The sequence below is a fragment of the Heliconius melpomene genome, chromosome 21, assembly GCF_056956725.1.
Source record: "Heliconius melpomene rosina isolate 202511_hmr_F chromosome 21, ASM5695672v1, whole genome shotgun sequence".
NCBI lineage: Eukaryota > Metazoa > Arthropoda > Insecta > Lepidoptera > Nymphalidae > Heliconius > Heliconius melpomene.
The window spans coordinates 10,558,043-10,584,519 of record NC_140409.1 but is presented as its reverse complement, the minus strand read 5'-3'; the positions used below and the strand labels follow the sequence as shown (position 1 = coordinate 10,584,519).

Below are 26,477 nucleotides of genomic sequence, written 5' to 3'. Positions count from 1 at the left end.
TATGAATCTAATTGGTCGAAAATGGGTGTAGAGATAACATATTTAAGTGGAATTTTAAGTTTTTTTGCATAGTTTGGACAGAGAGACTCTACTTACAAGGACACGCTGTCCTCCCTCCATATTTGGAAATTGGGTGTTGAGTGGCCCAACTCAATGGCATGCTATATTACCAGAGTGGGGAATTTGTACTGTTTTGTATATATAATAATTGTACTAAATAATATAAATAGCTCGATAGAGTAGGCATCGAACCCACAACTCTTGCGTTTACAGTTCCACTGCACATACCATCCAATTACCTAAATAATGTTTATTTCGAGACACAAGCAAAAACACGTAACACATATTTGCTTATTAAAAACATGTAACTTGTATATTTGATTATTTATTAAATTTGTACTGAATAAAGTATAACTTCAAATGGCTTTCGGTGCCCAACTGTATAACATAATATAGTATATTTTTCTATATTAACTTTATTTATTCTTAATTAATTTACCTTATTTTAACCATATAGAAGATGCAATTAAACGCTGAATCCTTTACACAGGTCTCTACAATCCTAATTTCAAATACTGTTGTAAAGTATAACTTTAACTAGAAATTAATTAACTCTCTGTTTCAATTGGTTCGTGATATAATATAACAATATATTCATCTACGGGACCCGTTTCTTGCTTTGCACTTCGGTTAACAATCTTTTAAGCTTCGTTTCGCTTAACACGTTTTGTGCGTGTTTCTGTGATAACATATTTTACCATCCATTTAGACTAACTTAGTGGCATTTATAATAGAGCCCTTCAGAGCACTGATAATATGATAACTCAGCAAGCCTTATTACATTGAACTTAAAGGCTTAGCGACAAAATTTTACGTTACAATATCGTTATCTATACCAAATCTAACAATTCAAAGTAACAAAATTAGCGCACATTAAATATCAATCGTTGATAAAAAAACAAATACCTACAACTAAATATCTCCTTAAATTCCTAATTAGGTATCCTGATATTTTAAAATATATTTATTATATAATGCCGTGCTTAGTTAACCACTAAAATGTCTTTATTGCTTATAATATTAATCAATCGTAAATATTTCAGGAATTCGGAGGTAACAGTTTAAAAGAAATCTAATGTACTAAATTTATATGCAACAAGCAATTAAAACGGAATAATCCTACTAATTATAGATATATAATATCTTAGTTATAAATAATTACACTTTTATGTAATAATTTGCCACCAAGGTTTTTTAGCAACTGAAGTTTTATATATACATAAAAAATTGAGGATACAGTAAAGCTATCTACCTGCTCTACTTATCCATTACTCATCGTTATAAAAAGATAAAGATAGGTAAGTGGGCCGACATATCACATACTGTGAATTTCGACTATTTCTTATTGTTCAGAATAAATTTTATTGAATTTGATTTTTAGTGAATTTCGACTATTTCTTATTGTTCGTTGTTAGATACGGTGAGGTGCAAAAATTTAAACAATGCTTTTTTTTTTTAAACCAAAAAAAAAAAAGAAATGAGCTTCACGCTGTATCCCGCACACAGCATGTTAGGCAGGGGTTACCTAGTTAAGACACTCCGTTTCCCACTTTCTCCCGAATTCTGAAAGCCTTCCGCGTTGAGTGGCGGAACTCAACGCCCCGCTTTGCACCAGTACCAAGAAATGGTAATATAAATTTAAGTTATTATTCCATTTCCTCGAGTAAGGATCGAACCCACAACCAGTCGCGCTTACAGTCAAACTTTATGCCCCTGCGCCACGATTGGCGTCTATCCCTTTTTTTTATAAATAATTTTGTAATAGATTCGATTTGATTATATATCGATTTGATATATTTGAAATTATTTATTGTTTTGGTCCAAACTCCATTTGGTACAATTGATGTGTTTTACCAATAAATTATCTGATGCTGTATATAAATAAAACCTTCCTTGGCTACCAAGACCCTTTCTACGAGCCACGAATACTTGTGGAACAAAAATATTTTTAGTTTCAGTTAGCGAACCCTCGTTCGAAAGTGCGCTTGCTGAAACTGCATCACACCTGCAGTAAGCTGATATGGCATTTATCTGGACCACCGTGGCGTTCTGCGTTATGTGAGTCTGGCTTTAGATACAAATTCCATTATAAATATTTAAACGGGCATTAAAATTAATTTAAATTTATTTTCATTATTTTTATTTTTATTTAGTGTTAAAACGTACACAACGTAATTAAATTTTATAAGTTAATTTTAATTTTTGTTATATTCGTTCATAACTATGGTGGAATCTAAAGTGCCAAAAATTACTAAGAGCGATTCACTATGGTACAAGTTCCACATCCTGTAGAGTTGCCGTCGGAATCTGAAGATAATAGACCATTAAATTGTTTAGAACAAAAATAACAAAAACTCCTTCAATAGCAGAGATGGATTTAAACAATTATCGGAGAAATCTGAAGCAATTTGCTCGATACAAGATTTTCTGTCTTGGGAACAACTTAAAGAATTTCTAAAAATACAATTTAGTCAAAGAAAACATTACACACACTTACTCCATGACCTACAATAATGTAAATAGATTCTGATGAAAATGTTAGTTAATTTTCTCTACGAATCGAAACTTGCTTATCACGATTACTGAAAGAAATATTATTGAATTCGACAAAATAATAAACGGACCACATATAATAAAATATGGAGTACATTACTCTGTTTTAGCTATTTCAATTATAATTTCTATTGTTTGTTATATGGACCGTTTATTTTGAAAGTGGTGTAAGTCCATTTTTGAGAAAAATGAGCTATCACGTAATTCATGCTTAATTTAATGTATTTTTTTTATATATAACTAGTCAGTGTTTAATTTCTCAAAAAAAACCCATGTTTTGAACAACTTAAAATCGGTCGGTAAATGAAATTGCATAATAATCGACATACTAACCTTTAATTTTCTCGAAACAAAAGAAAATGGACTTTTTTGTTTGTTTAGATTATATTCGAAATTGTACAAATCTAACAGCAGTTTTTCAAACTCTTTCATATTCAATTCCCAGATTCAACCTGTTCCTAGTCGCCTAACATTCTTTTGGAAGTAAATGAAGCTGAAAGACAGACTGACATGACTTTTGAAATAATTTCACCTGCTAAACTTACAATTAACGTTTAAAATCTTAAAAATTATTATCAGTTATTATAAACTCCTAGAAAATAAGTTTATTTCTTTAAAGCTGGAGGACTATGAAAATAACCATGCTATTCCAACTGCATATAAATATTTATATGACACCAAAGCACAAATAAACAATATTAAAATGTTTGTCTGTTTGTTTTTTAAAATAATATATATTTTTTAAAATAATATATATTTTTTAAAATAATATATATAATTTTAAATTAATTAATAATTTAAATTTATAATATAAAATTAATATTCCCCTGACTGGCATTGCAACTTTCAAACCTCAACTTTTAATATGTATGTATAACTATGCAATTAATATTTATTGAACCTGAAGCATAAATCAACGTTTTAAATACAGATCAAGTTGACTTGACAACAATCAGTTACTGATATTACTGATAACTTGCGATAGCAAATATTGACAGATACGTAAAAAGAAAATATGAAAACATAAACGCCATATTTTCTATATCGGACAAAAGTTACAAAAACCTAACTCGTTATTATAAAAAACCGTTTAAAAATCAACGCACTCTACTATTTTTATTAATAGAATTAAAAACGATTTCACGTTATGACTTTAGGAGGTACAATCTAAATTAATATTAGATATATAGAAATTATTTTAAGAGATGGTAATTGGTATATTATTATCAGCTTCACGCTATATCCCGTAAATAGCAAGGTAGGCAGAAGGGAACCTAGTGTCATTTCGTTCCCCACTAATGTAATTGGTACATTATAAGTAATAACTAAAGATATATTATATTATATTAAATAATATCACTACCTATTATATGATAAGCACTATAGATAGAGTATAAGCGCTATCAATTTAAAGTTGAAATTTAAAAATTGATAGGAATTAAAGATAAACACTTTCACTAACAACAAGTTTGATATAATGCTATTAGATAAGATTGATAGGAATTTATTTATCTATATTTCGTTGTATATTTATATCTATTATTTACAACTAACGGGCCGCCCTCGATATGATAATTTATTTAATTAATGATATTTAAATGTATTTAGGGAAATTTAGTTTTTTTTTATTATAGTATGGTTTACTAGTATTATAAGAACTGTTTGCCAAATTCTCTGTCCGCGCAGTATGTCACCAACTTAAATAATATCAACATCTGGATACGTAGTACTTACCACTTACCATCAGATAATCCGTATGCTCGTTTGCCTTGTCTTTTTCCATAAAAAAATACTATTGACTATACTATTATTACTAATAAACACTAAATAAATAGTAATTTTAAGCTTTGGTATTTTATTTTCTTTTGCTCGGAGAAAAGAAAAATTGGTTATTTCACATCATCATCACATCATCATTCATTTTGCTCGTAAAATTAGATAGACGAAAGTTAAGTTTTTCTGCGTCCTAGCAATCCCAATCCCGAGGTAATTCCAGAATATACTTTATCTATATATATAAAATCGAAAGGTCACTCACTCATCACGAAATCTCAGAAACTACATGTGCTAGGAATCTCAAATTTTGCATAGAAGTTACTTATAGGACGTAGGTGCTCGCTAAGACGGGAATTTGAAATATTCGACTTCTAAGGGGTTGTTTTTGGGGTCGAAAGTTTGTATGAAACTTCGTTACTACAAATGCTAGGAGTCTCAAATTTTGCATAGATGTCACTAGGACGTAGCCATGGAGACAGAAATTAATAATAGCATAGTTCACGCGGGTGATACCGCGAGCGGACCGCTAGTAACTTATAAATTGCTCCATTACCAAAACCCCCTCTCCTCCCCCTCTCCCATCCTTCAGTAACTATAATTTATTATTAGTCCTATCCAATAAAAAAAAAAATATATATAAGTTATTCTAAACCGGACTTGCACCTCATAATTTTCACTCTCGACTGTTGTGTTGATTGTGTTAATAATTAATTGTCTCGTTATATTATAAAGAACAGCGTTGTACGTTGGTCTCATATATTTTTCTATTCTTGTACACTAATAAAAGTTGAACAAAAAATAAAATATTAAGACTTAAATATTAATATCATTGTTGCAATGAGTTATGAAATAAAACATTTTATATATCTATCACATTCATTGTAATCAAACAATCATAATAGCGGTAGCAGCAAAAAGATGATTCCCCAAATATTCAAGATCTTCTTTAAGGTCGCATTGATTAGATATAACGAATAGCAAATTTACTTCCTGTATTTTGTTGCTATTTATATAATTTTTAAATACATGGAAGTTATATTTTCTAGGTTTAGGACCGGTTTACATTTACTTTATTTATTTGTAAGCATTTTAGCTAAGTGTTATGCAATCATCTTAAAACGTTCTTAGCTTATAGTCACACGGACTGTAAACGCAACAGGTTGTGGATTCGACCCGCACTCGAAGAAGTTAAATATTAAATATTTTAATTTCATCGTTCTGGTGTCTGTAAATGGGGAAAAAAAGTATCTTAATGGGATCAAAGTATAACACTAGGCTCCCATGTTTTTTCTGCCTACCCTTCCACGTGCGCAATACCACGCAGAGATAGAAATTAGAAAATTCAAATAATGCGCGAGTGTTTCTAGACGGATTCTTAATACCAAATCTAATAATTAAAACCTTCAATTTCAACGATATGTTAATTTACAAATGAAAATATATAAGTAACTGGTAAAAGTAATTTGAAACAGTATTTTTCAATTATCGTAGTCATTCACATAAAGGATAGGGGGCTTTTGTTGTGTAATTTAGGTAAACGTATATATATTATGAAAATATTGAATTGTGATCAGATCTTATGTGTAGGTACCAATTTTAGGGCATATTGAGCGATAGGTTTTTTATCAATAATTTAGTGCAAAAAATGTGTGGGAAGTTTAGCTTATAAGAAAGAAAAAAAAATAGACCTTACATATAAAAAAAATATATTGATATTTCATAGAATAGAACTATCCGCAAAAGATAAAGCCAAAAAAAGTTCAAAAGGTAAAACAATAAAACAAATAAGGACCAAACAACTTATTGTTTATTTTCGTTACAAATTAAAATGATAATATAACATAGTAACTTACTAACTACTAACATAGTAAGTTATACTAAATCATATATGTTATGGAAACAATTTAAATTAATCGACTTAATAGCCTTTTACTTATTCTAGATTGAAAAAATTAATTTACAATATCATATACTTATGTTTTTACAGCTATATTGTTAATTATCACGTGGTTTTCTCACCCTATTGTAAAACATTTGAGAAATACACCTTGGCTTTATATTTATATTTTGTGCACTCAGTAGATAAAAGCCAGCTACTGATATTTTTATTTGAATATTTAATAGTTAAAATATGAAAAAAATAATTCAAAGATGTATTTTTCAAAGTGGGTACGCTTAATGATCTACCTTGTATGTCGATGTGATATGTTGATATTTCTTTCCTACAAACATACAGTGTTTACTGCCAAACGAGATTGTTAGCTACGATACAAAAGTATTTTCACTAAACAAAGATGATTGAAAACTATGACATATAGGATAACCTAGATATATTAAGGGATACACACCTTACATAAATATTTATAATCTTAATATAATTAATTTATTTGATCTACGAGCCTTAAATGAAGTAATTTGCTACATTTTAGTAAATCTTCTCACGATCTGTTGTATTTTTCTAAGAAAGAATATAGGAAAACATATCCTCTCTTTCCATTCTTTGTACGAATTTTAATAAAATAATAAATAATTATGAAACACTATAAAAAGTTCATTAAATCACGTATGAAATATAAAAATAACAATATAATATGAAAAATATACTATATTTAAAGCCTGGCCTGGTAAAGATTATATGAAAATACCAAACTCAAATCTCTCAGCATACAATCAAAAATAACAGATTTTATATGCATATATGTACATTTATAATCAATATGACCACGTGTTTCAACACATTGGAATAATAAAACCGACTGCGCTTTACTCAAACCTTGAAAATATGTATATTGTGGAAAATTATATAATACGAAAAACTTAAATAATGAAAGCGTTAATAGACAGTCTTATTCAAATATATTTTTTGAGATTTTATAATAATTCAAGTATAAGGTAATCAATTGTATGCACATTACTTGTATATATAAATATACTAGCGAGCGAAGCCGCTGGCTTTTGCTAGTAACATTGTAAATTTGGTACAAGATAATTGCTTGTACAATGAAGTGGATTTTTAGATTTCTAAAAATAACATATCATATGTATAGTACGAACAAACCTGTTAGAAACTTTTATAAAAAACGTGTGTCGATTATATCTTGTCAGTAACGGTACTTTCAGACCGAGGCTTCGCATGCACTCAATATTAAGTATGACTTTTTTAGTCTAGGCATTATTTACATGAAATTTAAGAATATTATTACTTTCAAAATATAACGACAACACTCTTACATTACATCAAGCAATTTTATTGAGGAATTAATAGAGAAATATGAATATTTTCTCGTCTTCTAACATGGTCAAAAATGCAAAATCCTACATCTCATTTTACAAGCAATTTTCTGATTCGATATATACGGTAATAGTGTGAAAGTTGTGAATATTACAAAAATAATATGCATACAAAACTAACCGTATACAAATTTCAGTTTAGTGATTGAAGTTGTTCATGCAATTTTTGTACTTCAATAATTTTCTTAACTATTGGATACATAAATATATTAAATTCGAGATGACATTGCTCGTGGTTTTGTACCTAAAATGTTTATGGCAATTGCGCTAGTGCGCTTTAAAACAGGTATATCCTGCACTCAGAGATGAGTAATGATGAGATCGTCATCAATCTCATCCTTTTCATCATCTTCTTCTGGAGGTTGCTTGGCGGCTTCAGCTGCTGCCACTGGGTTCTCCGCAATAGCTTTCATACGACGTGCCTAAAATGTAAATTTCATATATTTAACACGTTTTTTATAAAATGTCTAAATCGCGTACTTATAAATCTTGAAAGCTAAAATATAAGTGACATTAAGTAAATATTTTTATTACTTTTGAGTTAACTCAAAGATATCCGATATAATAGTCATAGTAATATAGCATTACTTAATATATGGGCGAATGTGAAGTACCATGAATGTACATGATGGAGTCTTCCTTATTTATTTATTTTTTTCAATTTTCACAAGCGTATTATGGGTTAGATTCCCATTGGGAGGAATTAACTAAACCGCTCTGGTACCAAGGCAAATCGTATCGTAGAGTTCCGCATCAACAAGCAATGTCTCAAAAATTCCGCGAAAAATGGGGAAAATTGTATCTTAACACCTCCCTCTACTTACCCTGCTATCTGCGGGATACAGCGTGAAACTGAAAGAAAAAGATGTATTGATAGGTAAATGTATTTATTACCTTTCTCATATGCAGGATCTCGACAATGATGTAACCGGCCACACCGATCAGCAAAGCTACCATCAGCACATAAAGCTTCATTCTGGCACAAAGATGTGTAGAGTAGGCGTAAGCTACCACAAAGCCGGCGCTCTCCCAAAGCCTGTAGTTGGAGAACGCTGCCTCCTTGTTACGTCTGAAAAGTACTCCGTATAATCCTGTAAAATTAAAAAAATATATGTTTATATTACCTAATTATAAAACTTATTGATAACTGGATTTCTTTATATTAATGCTGTTGAAGAATTTAAAAATCTGCAAGTTTTCTATTAGATACAATTTTATTTTTTAGGTGTAAAATCGAAAACGTATACCAACATTAGTTTTTTTGCCTAAAAACAAACTAATTGGACCATTTTAAATAATAATAGCCACTCTCAATCTAATAATGGTATATGTAAATGATATTTTACAATCTAAAGTCGTTGTACGTGTTCATATTATCTTAGTTTGCATTGTAAATAAAACAATTAGGTAAAGCATGGGAAATAATAAAACAAAACAATGATATCCTAGAAGCATAATCAACTTAAATACATAATTGTTCGCCAAAGCTCTTACTTAATTCACAATATTTTTACATAGATGTTATGCAACAAATTGTAGTGTAATTTTTTTCTTCATTCATAATGCAAAATTTGTAAAAAAGGAATAAGATGTCGCATTTTGCGCTACGAATATGTAAATCTTGTGTTGTTTTAGTGCTATATTTTTTTAATAGTTATTCAATAATAATATTAGATACCTACAGTTAAATAGTTAAGACAATCGTATTTTTTGTCATATTTTTTTGAGAGCGTAATATACTAGGGTCCGCCACATGCTGTGCACTAAAAAATTAATTTGGGCAAGGTTTGAGTAATTTTTTTGCGAAATTTTCTGTTTTGTCCGCACGCGCTGCGATAGGTTAGTCAAAGTTTAATCTGCCCGCGTAAATTCCAAAACGTTCGACACATTACCTCTATGGGGCACATTTTGACCATATATTCAAAAACTACAATTACAATTACCACCAAAACTACATCGCTGGGGTCACCGCGTCATACACAACGCTCCTGCAACATTTCAGAGCTGTAGGTTTAACGGTCTAGACTAGAAGGAGTAGCATTACAACGAACACACACTTTTCACCAGTAAGAGTTTCGCTTCGCTCGGCCCAACCAGTAAGAATCATAATTGTTATTAGACATTCATTCATTTCATAATAACTTTACACTTAAAACCCTAAGGTTAGCTACCACGAACAACGTAACGTACGTAATAACATCTTAGCAACGGTATAAATACTAAATTACATAGACATATGTTACCTTTAACCTCAATATACATTACTATAAATGAACTATCAAATTTAGTAAATTACTTTTGATTATTATATATCACGAAATATTTTTCGATAAAAAACTAAACGGGTCAATAATATTTTTATTTAAATTAAGTGCCAAATTAACTGAGCGCAAAGATCATCTAATAGGAAGCGTCACGCATGCTCTAATCTATTGTAGCCATTAAAACTCTTATATAAACAATTATCTACAAATCTGTATGTGTTATTTACAAAATTGAAAAATTAAAATAACAGTTAATCGAGCACTGAGTTACCATGTACATTGATAGTAAATTCTATAGAACTAATAAAGACAGTATAACGAGGTGAATGTCAGTAGAATAAGTTAAAGAAGTGACAAAATAATAATATTTACTTAACAAATAATAATATCTAACCAGGAGAAATTTCTTATTATATAAATTATACACCTTTTTAAATGTATGTACAGTTAGTCCCAATTTTTTTTATCAGTTCACGATATATCCCGCATGTAGCAAAATTGGTAGAGAGAGCATAGTGTTAAGACACTTCGCTCCAAACTTTCCGTCCAATTCTGGAGGCATTGCGTGAGTAGCATAACTCAACGCGCTTTACCTCGACACCAGAGCGTAAAAATTAAAATATTAAATATTTCATTTTCTCAAGTGGAAATCGAACCAACAACTTCGCACTGGCAGTCAAATACTTGTGCCTCTGTGCAACGACTGGCTTCAATATTACATATAATATTTTTATAAGTGAATTACACGAATGTTTGTAATAGCGAAAGTAGGTGGACCCGGAAAGCCAGTCCAAATTAAATGAGCCGCTCTGTCTGTGTAAGGAGATTTCGATAAATTTCTTGCAGTAAATAACAACCAAACTAAATAAATCAACGAATTGTCGATTCTCGATGTAAATTTAAAATACTTTCACTTTTAATAGGTTCTACTTTAATGACCAAGTATCTAATTGTATAAAAATACTAATTTTGATATGAGAATAAAATATAATATTTCTGAGTGTGAGATTAATATTTTTCCACAAATCGCTATATCGCAATCGCGGCTATAAAGGGGCCCCGGGAAGCCATTATTAAAAAGAAAACATCAATTTCCTGCATACAAACCGTTAAACACAACAATAGATAGGAATTATAATAACAATAACATTAACCAATCTCGTTTTTTTATTCGTTTTTATTCGATGCGGATGTAAATAAGTAGAAAAAATATTATAACTTTGAACAACAGTTAGCACATACATTTTATAATAATTCAGTGACTTTTTTTCACTTCTGTAACGTAGTCACGAAAATGACTGCAATAGAAAAAAAACCGTAGGATTTAAGTAAAAACAATAGGGTATTAAAATATTCCATCTACATTGCATAGGTACTAGAACTCCATATTTGCCTGTATCTCAATTTAAGGCAAATTTTTTTTTTTTATGGAAATAGGACAAGGCAAACGAGCGTTCGGGTCATCTGATGATGATCACCGCCGCCCACGACCCCGTGCAGCACCAGAGGAGCTACAGGTGCGTTGCCGGCCTTTGAGGTGGAGATAGACGCGCTTTTTGAAGGTACCCATAAATGATACTAATAATATTATATTAATATATTATATTAATTTCAGTTTATGAACAGAGAAGTTACTTGCAATAATATTTTTCAATGGCAATATTAAAAGTAAAATAGTGAGATAAATAAATAAGTAAAAAAAAATATCCTCAACGTACATTACGTAACGTTACCTTAACCATTTTTATTATTTTCTCGGTTTACTCAATATGTTCAACTAACAGAACTGTCTATATCTTAGATACATTTTAGATACAGTTAAGTACCTGAGGTAAAATTTTAAGTGAAATATTAATTTAAGCCTCAATTAACATCCTTTAAGAACAGTAAATGACCTAGATTTCTCTTTGAAATATATTTTTCCAGATTTTTTTATGATAATAAAGTATAACATACTTATCTATATATATAAAATCGAAAGGTCACTCACTCATCACGAAATCTCTGAAACTACAAGTACTAGGAATCTCAAATTTTGCATAGGAATTACTTATAGGACGTAGGTGCTTGCTAAGACGGGAATTTGCAATATTCGACTTCTAAGGGGTTGTTTTTGGGGTCGAAAGTTTGTATTAAACTTACTTACTACAAATGCTAGAAGTCTCAAATTTTGCATAGACGTCACTAGGACGTAGTCATGGAGATAGAAATAATAACATGGTTCACGCGGGTGTAACCGCGAGCGGGCCGCTAGTCTTCTATATATATAAAATCGAAAGGTCACTCACTCATCACGAAATCTCAGAAACTACTTTTGCTAGGAATTTCAAATTTTGCATAGGAGTTACTTATAGGACGTAAGTGCTCGCTTAGAGGGGAATTTGCAATATTCGACTCCTAAGGGGATGAAATAGGGGTCGAAAGTTTGTATGGATTTTTTTTAAATCGCCACCGATTTTTATAAGATTAGAAATTTAAACTCTTAAAAATATTTCATTTAACACGTGTTTCATGGTTTATTAGGATTCACCCCTAAAGGTGCAAATAAGCGGGCGAAGCTGCGCGTGTCCGCTAGTATATTATAATCTCTGCTAACTTGAAAAAATAAATGCATTATAATCTATCGCACAACAAAATAGTAAATTTTTAAGAAAATTTATAAAGTAGAATCGCTTTTTTCTGCGACGTGTAAGCTTTCTTTCATATACCTATATGATAAATATCTATATTACTATTAATAATTAAATAACAACTTAAATAACAATATGTTTTAATCGCCATTAAATCTAGTAGACGCATGTGCAAATTTCAACCAAATAGGACGGCGAGAAGTGAATGGCTCTATAATTTTTTCTCATATGAACTTTCTTCTCTTTCTCTCTTTTCTCAAAGTAATAATAAAATTATTTAGCTTGTACAAAGTCTTCTAATTCCAGCATATAATGACTAAGAAATATATTCAAAATGATCTGGCAATAAACTAATGTAATATACATTATGTAAAATCGTTATTTTTGTATGTTCTCGTGAACGCATACTTACTAACGCGAGAAGCCTGTACGAACATTGTGATCTAAAAATAAAATCCTGTTAAGAGCATCCTTCGAATAGATTTATACTTATAGCCTGTAAAGCTAAGATTGATTAAAACAACATGTAGTGTGAATTTAATTCTGTTTTAAGCTATATCTTTAGTATAGAATTACATTCAAAAAGAAAGTTATTGTAAATGTTGATAATTAGTGATGGATAATATGAAAACATAGGACAGCAACGGTTGGACTTTAAAATAAACTTTATGAAACATAATCTTATAAATTCTATTCGTATTCATTTAAATTAAATATTTTATTTGAAAACTGAAAAAATATTCAACATTTAAGCTTAAGGAAACCTAAACTTGTTGTGAGTGTATTGTACCTGCGCCTGCGCAAGCGAACCGTGTCCAATAATTCCACATCTGCTAATACCAACGTATACTTATTTGAAACCATAAATAACCTTGAATTTTTTGCTGCGAATACCTTCAAAAATATTTAACTTCTTGACGTACTCGTATGTTGAATTTTTAATCTTTTAATCTACCTAGTGCTTGAATATTAAATAAAATATTTTATAAATGTAGTTCCTTGTACTTCCTTGTTGACTGTAGGACAGTGTTTATTTGAAATAAGCATAAAATATTCGAACATACATTTCTTTTCGTTTTTACATTTTATTTAAATATTGAAAATTAAAACATAATCACCTCTTGAAATACTTAAATATCTCTTTATTTTTCGTGTATATAAATAAGTAAATATTCAAAGAGAACCCAACGCTAAGACAATAAGTTCCCTATTTTTCGCCTAATTTCGGAATACGGTTGACAAAAACGCACACATCACAAAAACGAGGAGGAAGTTAACGCCCTACTATACTTAGCGCGCCTTGTAGGCGAAAATTGTTCATTCCACTAAATGAAAACCGAATCCCAAACCATTGTGTTTACATTCGAACAAAAAGACTCTTCGCATCAAATAAATACAACGTCTACTATATAATAACAACTATATAATAACAAAAGCCACTCATACACCCATCGGCCTTCTGTTGATGGTTTGTATCTTCAATTACAAATAGCAAACAATATTAATTTTATAACTGCTTTACCGCAAAAAATATTATTTACATAGGTATGTTTTATAACTTGTAATCACTTGACTTTGACTTAAACGAAAAAGTTTTTTTTTAATATTTTGTATTCAATTAATATTATTTTTATTAAACAAAATGTTAATTTTATTCTGGACTGAATTCAAGTTTCCACAACACGAAGTTCCGATGGTTCCTTCGGTGTTATATTTATATTCTCGACATGTCTTTTCTATGCACTCATATTATGTATTTCACACTCATCGTTTATAAATAAAAATCTGATATACATATACATCACGCACTCATTATGAGCATGTATCTTACCCAAGTACATATTATGTTATGTCATGAACATACGAGTAAAAATATTAATATTAAAAAAAAAGGAAAATTAAATTTTGATAATTTAAATTAAGACCTAGAGAATTTATCTTTAAGACATTTGTAATATCATAAGTTATGTATAATGTTAAATATGTGTAATTTTAAACTTACCATTTACTTGAGTTTGCCACACAGCGTCTCCGACACCCCACAGGCCGGATATCACGAAGAACGTGGTAGGTGTTTCAGGGTTTGGTCTCCAGATGAGCAGCCATACAATGAGACCAAGATGGAGTGCCGCCCCCATCACTAATATTGGGAATCGTCCTATGTATTTCATAGCTGTACCGAAGAGAAGCGAACATATTGCGTTGACAACCCCAAAGCAAATCATTACGTAACCAATTGACCGGATTCCAAGAGCACAAGATACATACGCCTGAAAAAAAAACATAATATATTAATTATTTGAATCAAAAACAAATTAAGAGGGACTTAAGATGAGTATGTTTAGCTTTGGACTTAAATGAGAGATAATTGAAAAATATTCAATATCAACTGAAAAGTTTTTATTTTGTTCTCTACACCAGAGCGAAGAAACGGAGATATAAATGTAAATAAACATTTCACTTCCTCGAGTGGACATCGAACCCACAATCGTCGCGTTACAGTCACAACGGCCTCAATATATATTTACTAACCTGTGTATATTCAGCACCAATAAATGCCTGCTCCATACCAATCCACAATGTGATTGGTATTAGCAGTTGTTGATTGGGTTTCTTTAACTGGTATGCAGTAGCTGATAAAAGCTGGATTCCTGACAACTTGGCAGTATCAGCAGTTCTCTGTTTCTCACCGTACCTTCAAATAAACTACTCTGTTAATATTTTTGATTGGTTTTCATACATACATACAAGACTTAATTAATACAAATTTCCAAATTTTTATAAGACAATAATTTCCGTTCTTAAATGCTTGAGTACTTTTCTATTAAATTAGCACAACCTTCTAGATTTCTTCGAAGTCTGATAAGACTACGTTTTAAATTGCCGAATTAAGTTAGAATTGAATTTGAAAAAATAAACAATGTATCTTGTAGAGGGCATTGTTACAAGCGTTTAATTAATTTTAGAGACGTTAATTGCTGCTTGTTTTTCAAATTTTATACCTTAGAATATGCGTATAATTGCCTGATCAAATTGTGATTCGAATAAATTTAATACAACCAATTGAATACTAAAATCTATGCACGCTGTATCCCTCACACAGCAGGGTAGATAGAGGGAACCTTAGTATTAAAGCACTCTGTTTCCCACTTTCCGCCGAATTCTGGAGGCATTCTGGCGGAATTCAACGCCGCGCTTTGCCTCGACACCAATGCGAAGAAATGGAAATATACATTTAAATAAATATTTAATTTCCTCGACTGGAGATCGAACCCACTACCCGTCGATTTTACAGTCACACTTTATGCCTGCGCCACGACTGGCGATTATAAATAGCAAATATAAACTTAAATAATACATCACATAAATGTTAATTAAAATGAATTATTAGAACAAGAATGGAAAAGAAAAAGTAACAAAGTTTTAATTGGTAAGAAAAAATGTATATGCAACTGGTGTAATACGACGCCGTGCAATACCCGAGTAACATGTTACAAGATATCTTTGCAGACATTGCTTAATGGATTTATCCAGTGAATCCAGTGGCGCAACTTACAGGCCCGACATTTAGTCTTCGGTTCATAAATTACTTGTTCCTATGTATGTATTTAATGGAGATATATATATATATATCTTCTTCATTCCTATATCTTCAAGATGTTAGATAAATGCAAACAGTTTGTAGAGTTATTTAGTTATAACTCGATGTTGTTTACTGCTAACTTTTAAAGATATGTTTAAATAATGGACACAAGAGTTTAACGCGATGGTTGTGGATTCGATCCCTATTCGGAGAAAAGAATTATTATTTATTTATATTTTCATTTCTTCGCTCTGGCACCCATGCAAAAAACCCGACGTTGCGTTCAACAGAAGATGTGTTACAATTAATAATAATCTAAATTGTACCTAGACAAAGGATCGACGAGTAAGGCGACCATCAACACGGCCACTACCACGCACGCGAGGTATATAGCACTAATTTCATAAATCTCGCTGTCAGGTGGCCGGTGTAAGTTCTGGTTGTCATGGTGACCTCCTCCAATCATGCAGAAGTTAGCTCCACATGTGAGGAAAGTGTTACTTGTATTCTTTATGGATGTACTCCCATTATGTACACCCGAGGAAAATACTGTTGAAGATTAATTAATTAATTAAATACCTAACATACTTAAATAAGTTAAAGATGAAATAACTCCATAAAAATTTAAAAGAATTTTTCTCATAAAAATCATAATATATGTACTTTAAGAACATTTCTTAATAAACTTTTTATCATTAAAATTCCATGAATTAGTAAACAAAAATGTTCATAAGCCTTATATTTTAAAACTGAACTCATTAGGATCTTCAATGGCGAAAAAATCTCATTCAACAGGGACATCGAACCCGGATGCTTTTAATCGAATCAATTGTATTACACGAGAAACATGCTTAATTTAAAATTCAATTTAGATATTTACGAATAACAGGATAAAATAAATGAACATTGTTACAACTTACCTAAACTAGAAATAAGATTTCCCCATAACTCAGCAGTTTGCCACGCTAAAAAGAAGAAGCCAAAGAATCTAACTATGATACCATCGACTGCTTGATCTGTTAACTTAGCGTACACACTTCCAGCCTGAGTCAAGTATGTGGCTTTGGAAGTCCACATCGGCGCTGCGCCTAAGCCGACTATAACTCCAGCAGGGACGAGCGTATAGAAAGCAGGGTAGAATTGAGCGCCAATATACGGCGCGTAACAAAGCATAGATAGACATAGGGTCCATTTCACTGTTAGCCTCTTGATAAGGAAAGTAGGCACGAATATACAGGAAACGACGAGAGCCGCGTAAATAGAGCTAAGGGAGACGGTTCCGAGACCGTCTGCGGCGTTTATTGAAGATTGAAGATTGGCAGTTCCTTGAAACGCTGTAAACTGCACCATGAAGGCCGCACTGACAGCCGCTACATTCTTTAATATTCTCCATTTCTCATTTCTGGATAGTTTCACTTTGCCCGAAGGATAAGAATCATCCTCGGTGGGAAGAGGTGGCGGTTTGACGATGTCGTCATTGGAATCTCTATCATGCTGATAGCCATCGTTTTTGAACCCAGTTTTCACAGTGTACACGGAGTCCTTGTCCGGCCGGTGGTCTTCACAGCCGCCACCGTGCGTCGTAGTCATACCGTGTTCTCGTTTTGCCCTGTAAAAAGAACATTGTAAATATAAATTAAATTGTTTATTATTAACTAAATAAAATTATATTACGGAAAAACGGGCAACAGAGTGTTCTCTATGCCTACTCTGCTGAGTGCGGGATACAGCGTGAAGCCGATTATTATAACTAAATATATAAAAAGTTTATATAACACAATGGCTTACAAGGATATTACGGTAATTAATTCTAAGTACACGCGTTCGAAATAGTATTTTTCAAGATGACGTTATAAGCACAATAAAAACAATCCACGAGGCCTCTTAATGAAACACAGCACCCAATATAATGATAAGCCGTTTTGTGGTTATGGAGGTGGTGTCCGTGACAATTTCGATTTGATTCGGGCTGACACTACAATGAAAAACATCGACGAAGTACATATCACCTCATTGTGCTGTTTCACATACTCTTTTGACATGACACATGAAAAAAAAAACTGAATGAATATCAGCCTCATCTAATACGACTAAAATAATCGTTTGGAAAAATACAGGTGTTGTGTAAACGTTACGTGTTACGTGATGAACGGTTTATGTCTTCTGTTTGAGTTTTAATTTTAGGCTTATTATTATGTGGAATAAATAGTAGTCAGCAAGATGTATTTAAAATTCCGAAAATTAATATTTAAGATCATATTAGGATTTACGCTGTATCCCACACACAGCAGGGTAGGCAGAGGGATCCTAGTGTTAAGACACTCCGTTCCCCACTTATTTTACGAAGCATTGCGTGTTGAGTGAAGAATGATATGAAACAATATGAAAATAATGAAAATATTAATAAATAGTTATTCATTCTCTCGATGGGGATGTGGGGGGATTGAACCTACAGCTATTGCGTGACGGTTACAAAAAGGGGAAACTTTTTTGATTTTGATTTTAATTAAGATTTATAAAACAAATATAAAAATAAAAAATCAAAATGGACGTCCTCAGGTGACAACTATTAAATTATACAATATTTAATAGTTCGACGTTCGGACATTCAAAAAGAAACAAAAACATAATTACAGATTCGGATGGTGAAATTTGAAGTCTATATTCACTTCGAGTACGCGTCCAAGATCGATTGAATGTTCTATTGTGTAACTTGATGGGTGTTGAATGATTATATTATGTGTTGATGTTAGATATTGTCACTTGGCTTATCTATCTATCTAATAATGGCCAATTGAAAATTTGAGATGAAAACAAAGGAAAATTTTCTTCCAATACTTTCTGATTCCATTTTTTTTTATAATATTATAACATCTTATTTCCCGTTACAACCTTGGTATTAAAAATCGCTTATAATATTTCCACCATTATAATTTCCAACTAATGGTTATTATAATTTATTTTTGCTATGCTAACAATGCCTGTAGAGCAGTCTTGATTTACCTACTAAAAGTTATAATCTATTATGGAGCTAATGTCAGTTTTGCGGGCTAGCGTAACTAAAACCTTCCCACGTTACATGTCATTATTCGCACTTCCTCTGATACTCGTAATAAGGCTCGAAGACCAATTCATAAAAATGTTCAGTTTTAAGCGTTGTTCACAGAGTTAAACTACCAATAAAAATATATATTTATTTCTTTACATTTTGAATATTTTATTAAAGACGAAATTTTTATTTACTTTACAATGTATTTCATGATTTGACAAAGATATACTATGTAATCAAAAAGTGTGAATTTAAAATATTTGAAATGAGAAATCCTTCTAGTAAATTAACCATCTAGAAGCAAACATAAGAAACGTCTAAAAATAAGGCATTACTATAGAAGCTATGCATTTTGCATCAGCGAGCCTAATGTGTTGACAGAACTTGTTTTCAAAGGACACCCTGTTGATATAAGACACATCTTGACCGATATTCGTAGCATCATACCTCAATCACAATTTACCTACTACCACCTCTACTATACAAACAAGATATTTTCGTATGAAGATTCATATATAAAACGTGAAAAAAATGTAACATGAAGGGCAAATTAAACAATAATAAAAAATATTCGATATAACTAATTCTCGTTTAGATTTATTATAAAATAGCAATCTGCCCGTGGCTTCGCCAGCTAGCAATACACAATTGTTTGTTAACTATTCTGAATTACTTTCATGTTGTTTCTGCTTCCAAAAATATCCATACACTGAAAACTAAAACTTCAGCCAACTCAATAAGAAAATAAACTAAATACTTTATATTTTTTATGATTGAATTGAACAAACACAAATTTTTTAAGGGAAGTTTGCTAAAATTAAATAGTGAAAAGAGATTAGCGATAAACAGACACATGGTTATGTGTTCTATTACATTTTTAAATAGTTTTCACCAATAATGGTTTTTCTCATGTGTCTCCCATTGACCTACAGAGAGCTACAATTTTATTATATGTATAAATTCTCTAAATAAAACAAAAAATCAGCTACTTCCATGATTATTTTAAAACTGATTTTTAAACGTCTTTTACAAAACTAGACTAAAGCTCTATGATATTCTTCTAACAATGAAATTTTCATGGCCACAATTATAAGTTGCTATTGTTACGTATAACGCTATAACTTAATGAAGGATTGTTACTCCACCAATTGAAGAGGTGGGGGGGGGGATGTAGTAGTAATAAGGCTAATGAATACAAATTTTGTTTGCTACGGAAGCGAACACACTTTGACCATATACACATATTATATCAATTAGCCAAGGTCGGTAAACAATGGCAACATCAGACTATGATGAAATGTAATTGGTATAGGCTTCAATTATTTTAGAGATTACTTTTTATGAGATTATTTTTGTTTACTTTGGATTTTTTTTTGTTTTTACTGTACTACAGAGATTCACAGTCGTTGTTTTCTTAGTAATACTGTATTTTAGGATTTTATCAACTGATCTTAGAGTATTCGAAAATTAACTAATTATAGTAATTTGGTAATGTATGAGATATGAGAAGAATAAAAAGCTACGATAACGTACCTAGAAACAAAAAATCACTATGGCGATAAAAAATTATTAAAGTCATCCAGTTAACAATAATGAGACTATTTTATCAAGTTGTCACAAACTAGCGCTACTTGATAAACTTTTAAAATTTAAAAATAATAAATGAGACATTTTATACTACATATGCATGTAATTGGAATATATTAACATTATAATTGTTGACATATCATTTACATTACACAAAATATGATTGCAGTAGACTTATTTGTAGAGCAAAAAATTTAAAAATATATATGAGTAAGTAAAATATATATTGTTTTTATTTCTTATTATATAATCATATGTATATATATGTGTATCTTACAAATAATTAAATACCTGCATAGTTCGTCTTGTATAATGTTCATAAATATATAAGTAGCAAAAAATGTAAAAACAAAAAATATTACTTATAAAAACATTGAAATAAACTCACTTTGGCTTTGCACTTTCAAAAAACTTTTTATGTTTTAAAAAAATACTTGCTAATTAAAAATTTTAATATTTATTTCTAAGAACAACTTAATTAAATCCGACGAATAAATAGATAAATCATAAGACGTAAATGGTTTTCCTGTAGCCGTAAACAAAGATTGAAATCGACAACACACGTACAAATAATTTGTTTCGGGACCTGTTTTCGCAATTTGCAAATTAACGGATATTATAAAGACAAATTCAAACGAAACTGCACAATAATTTAAATTACGATAAATATCTATGTACTAAGAGCCTTACATGTTTTTATATATTTTTAAAACATCATAAATTTTTAAGTTATAATAACTCACATTGATTTTACACGTCTCGGTTGCTCACATCAAGCTTAATATTTTTTTTTGATTCTTAGTAAATTCTTGATAAGCATTATTTTAAAATATATTTCAATATCAAACTCCAGGTTATCAACTTAAATAAGTATATACAAAAAAAATCAATTAAAAAAAATTTAACACTTAGTCGCAATTCGCGCCGTCTGAACTTGTCCTAAAATAACAGGTTACACAAACCGGCTCTTTTGAAAGTTTTCTCATTTTCAATACAATCACATTATATGCAAGAGCAACGTTTGTAAATTAATTATAATATACGTATTACCAATAATTTTTAAATATCTTGTTCAGAATATTATTTTTTAAAGGAAACGAATTTTTTTATTCGTTTATTACAAAATGCAATGTGTGACTAATTTGGTTTATAATGAACTAATTTTATAGTCTATTATACCTACAGTAGTTTATTATATAGGTATACTGAAAATATATAATATTAAAAATCTTAGAACTATTTTTTCCAATTTTTAATCGAAAAATAATTTTGAATTTTTTTAGGTATATAATAAAACTAGTATTTAGCTAATATCACATTTATCACATTCGCATCATGGTCAACGAGATACAACGACAATTTGAATAATTTCACAATATACGCGAAAATTAATTACAAATATAATCTATTAATACAATTTGAAAAATGCATTTTTTTTCTCAACACTTAGAAACTGGAATTTCTTCAATTTTAAAAGCAATTAACTTTATTACCGCCATTATTAATATACGAATAACAAATCTTTTGACCAATTACTATTATTTGTTTGATGTGTAGATATTATATTTGACTTTATATATGGTAAAGTTTAATTCTACGCATGTACAATATTCTAAGTTATACATACTAGATATAGATAGAAAATTTCATTTCATACTTGCCAACTGGTTTTGAACGAGTTTTGAAGAGGAAGAGATCTGGGATGGAATTGTTGGTATGTAACAAAAACAGTTTTGTTTATACAACTACTTACTGTCATAATTAAATTGTCAATCAGCTTTTGGTATGTGATTCCGGGTTCAATCTCGCTTTGGGGAAGGCCATTTGTTGTTTTCAGTGTAACAGTACAGTGTGTGTGTATATATATTGCTAGTGTAAGTTTTAAGTACAAATTATTAAACAAGTTCATATTTCAATATAATTAATAAGAATTTAATAAGCCGACTTCCTGCAGGAACAGCTTTGCAGGTTGCAAAAATATAAATTGTTCGAAATCCTAATAAACTTAGTATCATCAATTAATGTATACATTCATATAGTACCTCCAAATTAAAAAGGTAGTAGTTTAGTATTACGCACAAAAGTAAAGTTTATCGTTCACATCATCACGCTTTATCGTTAATCGTCCACAATTACTAGCGGTCGGATCTGGTCGAAAGTGGATAGAACTGCACGAGTCTGGACTGTCTGGATTTAATCGGTTGAAAGTCGTTGCTCCCGAGTCCACTCTCTGTTTTGCCTTATTGTTGTTGAACTTACTTAATAAACTTAACACACTATATGGTCCATAGAAAACTGTCTACGCTTATGATATTTATTACACTACTAGCGGACGTGCGCAGCTTCGCTTGCTTATTTAGGGGTGAATTCTAATAAACTATGAAACACGTGTTCAATTAAACACTTTTAAAAACCTAAATTTGAAATTTTATAAAAATCGGTGCCGATTTAATTTTTTTTCCATATAAACTTTCAACCCCTATTTCACCCCTTTAGGGTTAAAACTTTTCAAAATCCCTTCTTAGTGGATGTCCAGATTACGAAAGTAAACATCTGTCCAAATTTAACGTTTCTACGCACAGCGGTTACGGCTGTGCGTGCGTCTTACCTCAGTCAGTGAGGACAAGTCCCTTTATATATATATAGATATTTATTTTTTTAAGGTTCACTCTGTATCCCTTATAGAGCAGGGTAGAGAGAGGAAACTTAATGTTAAGACACTCGGGTCTCTACTTTCCGCCGAATTTTCGAGGTGCTGCGTGTTGAGAAAATAAATTATAATATAATTTATTTCCCCGAATCGAACCCACAATCGTAGCTTTACAGTCACTTGCTTGTGCCTCTGTGCCACGACGCCCTCACTCACTACTCCCTCACTAACACTATATTATATGAGTTTTTCATATTGCCATCTCGAATCGAATAGAGAAAAAGTTGTAATCTAGATATTTAAATCGTATAATAACTGTTTATTATTTAATGTCGTTTACTTTGAAAAATGAATATTCTTAATGAATGACTACACTTATGAGTCAGAGAATATGAAAATCTATATTATAAGTAAAGCAATTACAATCAGAGGAAAAATTAAGTTTTTTTAAAAATAAGTTTTAGAATTAATTTTATCAATTCATGAATTCCGAATACATTGTGTATATGTTACATACAAAAACTAATGGGTGAAATGTTAATGAGCAACACCTCCTATACAGTCCCGCTGTCAGCTCGCGACAATGTTATAATATATGACGAAAATAAAACAAAAACTAAGACGATATTATTTTCAACTAAAATTTGACCTTCTTCGTCGCGGCTATTGTGTTGCTTAGTTAATCCTTTCTATAATATAATAGTTTGAGTGTTTTAATAAATATTTATATTTATAAATTAGGTATACATTAAATAATTAACTGTGAAATTTAATTAAAAAATATTTTTTAATATATGATATGAATTTAAATTGCATTTTTTAAATATATATTTTTTCCACATCGAAAGGACACGGACAATATTATGGTAATATATGAACTAAAGCACTAATACGTAAATGTCTACAATATATCCAATTAATTACTATTATGTCCATGATTTTTAACCCTCACAGTCAATACCCTGGAGTGTCTTCATCATCCTCAGAACTATTGGAAGTGACAGAAATTTTTTTTATTGTTATTCGCTAAAATTAATCTAAAAGACTAGTGTATAATATAAACTAGTGCACAGCGATTAAAGATATAACACTTAAGAAATATACATTCTGTTGGTAAAATCAATAATAAAACAGTTGCGCAAATTTAAATACTAAAGAAAAAATACTGGGAATTATGTAAAATGAATGAATAGTTCGTTAAGAAACAAGTGATACTTGTAATTATGTTTTGTTCATTAAGCTCTTAGGTACATACTTTTGTCGGTCATTAAAATCGGTCGGAATAGAAGAAATGTAAAATGGCTGTTATTTAAGAAAAAAAGATATTTAACATTAATTTTAATATAAAAATAATTACATGTATCTGTGCTTAATGAATAATTACTATTATTTGGAAAATTATTTTTTCAAAACAATTATATTAAGTAACAAATCATATAATATCTATTATTGTATTTTTTATACATTATATTTTATTTATGTGTATTGCATTAGAAGAAAATATATATTATAAACTCAAAATATTTACCTTTAAGGTTGATTTAAATATGCTTATATAATGTTCTTTAATATTCCTATAAAATTAATTTCCTCAAAAGTCTAACAATATTTTAAATGGTACAATGCACTTAACATTATAGTTGCGTACAAAGTCACATAAAATAAGTAAACGTATATTAACTACGTTCCTAGAAAAAAATCTAACAGGAAAACGACTTAAAATATTTAGTAATTGCTTTATTTTTTAAATTATATAATAAAAGTTACATAGTATCAACTTTTTCTAATAGCTTGATCGACATTTGAAACTTGAATTAGTTGACATATTAATATATTTTTTAATATGAACTATTAATAAAATAATATTTCATATTATTGTACAAGAAAAGCACTAAATATTTAATTTTACTAATGAAATAAATAAATCAATTTAATTTAAAAAGCTTCAATGTCCACTAACTTTGTATTTACAGTCCATTTTTTTATTACTATTAAAAAAATACCGTTTTAATAAAAACTATTTTTGTTTGTAATGTTCGTCGCAGTTAGAGATTTCAGAGCGCTTCAAATACCGTCAAATTAAATACCAAACATTTTATGACAATAACATTTTTTGAATACTTAATAAAATCTTTTAAATTTTAACATTAATTATGTACTGCTAATTTATCTCGTTAGGTCCTGCTGATGAACAAATATTTTTATACCTATAATACCAAATAAAATTACTGTAGGTACCACCTCTAAATGAACAAAAAAAATATTAAAATAAAATTAAACTGAGTATAAATTAATTTGCTATTAATTGTATTCTTATATAAAATGCTTATTTTGTTAGTTTATTTTCTAATATGAATATAAAACGAAATTATTAGGCAATCGTCATTAGACTCTAGCCTTGTGATAATTACTTTGTTTATTCTCAAATTACTTGCTATCAATTTAATAAAATATTATTAAATTTTAATTATTAAAATTTAATTAAATATATATAATTTAAAAGCTAAATAGATTCATAGTAGACAATACTAAAGGAAATCATCATACCAATATTATAAATGTAATATTTAAAAAATAACATTATACTTTGGTTTACGCGAGTAAAGCCGCATTCGAGTCTCTACTATTATATAAGTGCCATTGACTTCAAATGTAAACAAACATTAATTTTGCTTTCCACATATCTTACGTTGCCATACTATGTAATACCTTATAATTTGATATATGCAACCTCGATAGTAATTCTCAGTAATTGTCTTCGGAATTGTTTTGAATTTAAATATATGTAAAATAATAATGATACGAACAATTTTTACTATTTTTAAGCTAAAAATTAGTGAGAAGCTATAATATCCATTACAAAGTATCATAATATATCTATATATTTTCAACTTATAATAGCATCTGTAAGAGTTTATAAAGTTACTACTAACTAAAACCAGTTGAGTATTTATAGCGACATTTAAGTCTTGGATTCGATTCTATTTTTACTCGCATTACTTTCTTACAGCTTAGAACCACTTTTGAAGTAGAT

General features: G+C 30.0%; 1 protein-coding gene across 2 annotated transcripts in view; it reads right to left on the bottom strand.

The window, feature by feature from the left end:
- Positions 1-6,178: 6,178 nt before the first annotated feature.
- Positions 6,179-26,477, bottom strand: part of LOC146527233 (UNC93-like protein) — a 71,206-nt gene continuing 50,907 nt past the window's right edge. For both annotated transcript variants that reach the window (XM_085206757.1, XM_085206756.1), the window contains 6 exons: positions 17,078-17,766; positions 16,484-16,706; positions 15,107-15,269; positions 14,577-14,844; positions 8,575-8,771; positions 6,179-8,102 (listed from right to left, as the gene is read on the bottom strand). In XM_085206757.1, coding sequence (XP_085062883.1) covers positions 7,980-8,102; positions 8,575-8,771; positions 14,577-14,844; positions 15,107-15,269; positions 16,484-16,706; positions 17,078-17,747 — 1,644 coding nt within the window. In that variant the 5' untranslated portion in view covers positions 17,748-17,766 and the 3' untranslated portion in view covers positions 6,179-7,979. The remainder of the gene's footprint in view (positions 8,103-8,574; positions 8,772-14,576; positions 14,845-15,106; positions 15,270-16,483; positions 16,707-17,077; positions 17,767-26,477) is intronic.